At 50.8% G+C, this 3,859-nt stretch overlaps 1 protein-coding gene across 1 annotated transcript in view; it reads right to left on the bottom strand.

Moving 5' to 3' along the window:
• Positions 1-1,029: 1,029 nt before the first annotated feature.
• The window catches only part of COPS7A (COP9 signalosome subunit 7A), an 8,248-nt gene continuing 5,418 nt past the window's right edge, over positions 1,030-3,859 (bottom strand). The window contains 4 exon segments of the mRNA XM_017891823.1: positions 1,030-1,895; positions 2,074-2,225; positions 2,386-2,491; positions 3,432-3,634. Coding sequence (XP_017747312.1) covers positions 1,856-1,895; positions 2,074-2,225; positions 2,386-2,491; positions 3,432-3,634 — 501 coding nt within the window. The 3' untranslated portion in view covers positions 1,030-1,855.

Below are 3,859 nucleotides of genomic sequence, written 5' to 3'. Positions count from 1 at the left end.
CTAGGGAGTCCATGGCAGCACTCTAGCTAGGCCAAGGATTCCGATCCTTCTAGCACACTTCCTAGAGAGCTCTAGTGGACAGAGGGCAGGAGTCCAATGGCTCCTTCTTGCCACAGATCTGACAGTTCTGTGTGGTTCCGATGTGAAAATTCAAGTTCATTATCAACTCTTTCCCTTATAATTCTATGAGGTGGGAGGACATAGACTGAACTCAAGTTCCTTGAGAGCAGAAACAGTGGCCACCATTTGCATGTCCAGAGCCTTTTTTTTTTTTTCCTTTTGAGACAGAGTCTCGCTCTTGTTGCCCAGGCTGGAGTGCAGTGGCGCCATCTCGGCTCACTGCAAGCTCCGCCTCCCGGGTTCACGCCATTCTCCTGCCTCAGCCTTCCCAGTAGCTGGGACTACAGGTGCTCACTACCGCACCTGGCTAATTGTTTTGTATTTTTAGTAGAGACAGGGTTTCACCGTGTTAGCCAGGATGGTCTCGATCTCCTGACCTTATGATCTACCTGCCTTGGCCTCCCAAAGTGCCAGGATTACAGGTATGAGCCACCGTGCCCATCCTTTTTTTTTTTTTTTTGAGATGGAGTCTCATTCTGAATGTCATTCAGGCTGGTGTGCATGATCTCGGCTCACTGCAACCTTCACCTCCCAGGTTCAAGCGATTCTCCTGCCTCAGCCTCCTTACGGGATTATGGGTGTGCACCACCACACCCAGCTAATTTTTTTGTATTTTTAGGAGACAGGGTTTTACCATGTTGGCCAGGCTGGTCTCACACTCCTGACCTCAAGTGACATGCCCACCCTGGCCTCCCAACATATTGGGATTACAGGTGTGAGCCACTGCGCCCAGCCATATCCATTACTTCTGAACGGATGCTGAGCAACCTGTCCAAAGGCCTCAGCCAGAGACTCAGCAAATAGTATCTGGGTCTCTTCATTTTCCAGTACTGTTTCTTTTAGAGTGAATTGGGAATGAGTCTTCTTCCCATCCACAAATATCAAACACAGAAGATACCTGGTTCAGGGTAGTTTGTAGATAGATTTCTCATAGATTTATTTCTGTGTCATGTTATATATAGTTATATGCATATATACCTTTTTTTAATACAATCTATATACCCTTCCCTTCCCCACCAAACTCACAAAAGGAAATTAAACCCTTCCAGGATTGCCATCAAGCTTCCCAAGATGGCCAGGGCCAAAAAAGGCCCATCTCTCAACACGTTAAGAAACGGCTGCCATTCTTAGGCTCTGGGGTTGAAGCGGCAGCAATCCCAGGACCCAAGGGCCAGAGAGAGGAAAAGAAACGACTGTAGTGTGACAGGATTCTTGGATGAACATGTCCAGTGACTCCTGGAATGGCAGATTGGCTCCCAGAATTCTCAGGGTGTGAGTAAAGGTGGGGGCCCTACGGCTCTTCAGAGGCTGCTCAATAGGTGGGGGGTAAGGTATAGGAATTGGGGATCAGGCATGCAGGGATGGGGTGGTAGAAAAAACGCCTGTGGGTTATGCTTGAAACACAGCAACCCCTATCAGGGCTACCCACCTACTCAGTGACATTTAATGAACAGGGACAGATGCTGAGCTCTTAAGGAAACAGGGGAGAGAGCATGGCAGCGGGGAGTAATGGAACACATGAAGTCACAAAAAACAAAAAGTACCAACAAAAACATAACCTGCATTTGCCTCCTCCCTAGAGAAGGTGTGGTCTATGTTTGGGGTCGGGGGAAGTGAAGGGTCATGAACCTAGGATTATCAGCTGGCCAGGGGCACAGGAAGGCTCTCTGAGGACTCCTAAGAGGCAGGCAGGCAGCTGGGACCCCACATCCCCAGGGAGGAAACGACAGTCCTTTCAATTCGACTTGGACCAAATCTTGGCACTCCCTCGGAGCCTGGCAAGGAGAAGAGAGAGAAAGAGAGAGAAAGAGAATGCAGGGAATCCCCTAACCTCTGGAGGTTCCCCCCACTCCCTACTCCCATGCAAGTAACTGAAGGAAATGAGGACAGAGAGGTCCCTGGGGTAAAAGCAGGGCACCCTGGAAGTGAGCAGTTCCTGCTACCCTGGCTCACCCCTTGCCCTTTGAGGCTTTCTTGCTGGGCTGACGCTGGTTGGTGCCAGGAGCTGGTTCCCTCAGCTCAGTCAGGTGTTGCTCAGGGTCCTGAGATGTGGCCGCGGCTGCTGCTGCCGTCGTAACTTTAATGGTTTTTTTAAGGTTGGCAACCTACCAGGATGAAAGGAATAGGGATAGCAAGGAAGGTTCCAGAACCTTCCACCCCTGCTCATCTGGTTGTCTGCTGCAGCCACTGTCCAAATCCTCTCTGCAAAGGACAAGTGGCCCAGACTGGGGGAGCTTGGGTCTGCCCGCTCCCCTGACTGCTCACCTCACTCTCAATCTGCTGCTTCAGGCCCAGTTGCTGCTCTTTGTGCTGGTTGGCACGGCTCACCTGCTCCTCAATGCCTGACAGCACAACCTCACAGCCCACACACCTGCGGGAGTCAGGGGAGAGAAGTGTCAGCAGACAAGGGCTGCGATCACAGACTCACAGAAAACTAACTCAAAAAGAACCCTAGAGGCAGGGCGCAGTGGCTCACCCCCGTAATCCCAGCATTTTGGGAGGCCACGATAGGCAGATTGCTTAAGCTCAGGAGTTCAAGACTGGCCTGCGCGATACGGTAAAAACCTGTCTCTACAAAAAGTACAAAAATTAGCTGGATGTGGTGGCACGAGCCTGTAGTCCCATGCTACTCGAGAGACTGAGGTGGAGGGTGGCTTGAGCCCTGGAGGTTGGAGGCTGCAGTGAGTCAAGCTGGTGCCACTGCACTCCAACCTGAGTAACAGAGCCAGAACACAGCTTCTGGCATTTTGAGTTGGGAACCCTCAACAGGGCACCTAGAAACTACCTATGATAACATTCCTAGCAGTGGGATGGACACTCAGTGTGGTCAGAGAGCGATAAGGAAGTGCCTGGAGTGATGTGCAAGATGGGAGTAGGAACTAAAAACAAAATAGGGTAGCAGATGCCAAAGAGAAAAAGAGGTGACTTAATGAATACAGAAACCCTGAAGTTAGATGGGGACACAAAGAAAATAAAATTGTCCATTGCCTGTGGACAATGGTAGTGATAGATCAATCAACAGAATCCAGCCCAAGATAGGCGACCAACCTTACTGGTTAGGATCCCCTCAAGCGTACCACTCCCTTTCCCTCCCCCAACTGCTATATCACAGACACTGACTTCTGCCGCCTCCCAGGATCTCCCCCACTCCTGCATTCCCCAGAAGCCTTTGGAGGGATAAATTCATTTACCTTCATCCTCCTGGGTTCACCTTTACAGACCAGCCCAGCTCTTGCCCTCTCTCACCCTGAAGCACCTGTCTCTTTCTCAGGGTGAGAAGGAAGGGGACAGTGCCAGGATATGGTTCTCACCATTCCTGCAGGGTTCGGGCAATGGCATTGAGGTCCTGGCGTTGGATGTCCCGCCCGATGCTGTAGTCAACCTCGAGCCGCTGGTTGCGCTGGTCCAGGGAGCCACGAAGCACGTCAGCATACACAGCCTCAATCACAAGGTCTTCCAGCTGCCGCACATTACGCAGGGCAAGAGCCTCCAGCAACACTGCATATGGGATACACTGGGGCCGCAGAGATCAGGTGAGGATTTGTGAGGTTCCGCAGCAGAAAAGGGCTTCCAAAAATCTTCCCTCCTTTTCCCCCTGCCCCAGCCCACCTGCCCGCCGCTCCCATTCCTAAATCACTTCCTCTAAGAGACTGGTTCTAAAGCAAAATAAACAAAAGTATTCCCACTTCAAAAACAGCATCATTAGAAGGACAATCTTTTTTTTTTTTTTTTTTTTTTT

The sequence above is a fragment of the Rhinopithecus bieti genome, unplaced genomic scaffold (genome assembly GCF_001698545.2).
Source record: "Rhinopithecus bieti isolate Rb0 unplaced genomic scaffold, ASM169854v2 scaffold_21022, whole genome shotgun sequence".
NCBI classification, from domain to species: domain Eukaryota; kingdom Metazoa; phylum Chordata; class Mammalia; order Primates; family Cercopithecidae; genus Rhinopithecus; species Rhinopithecus bieti.
The sequence above is the reverse complement of the archived record's forward strand: the minus strand, read 5'-3'. Positions and strand labels throughout refer to the sequence as shown.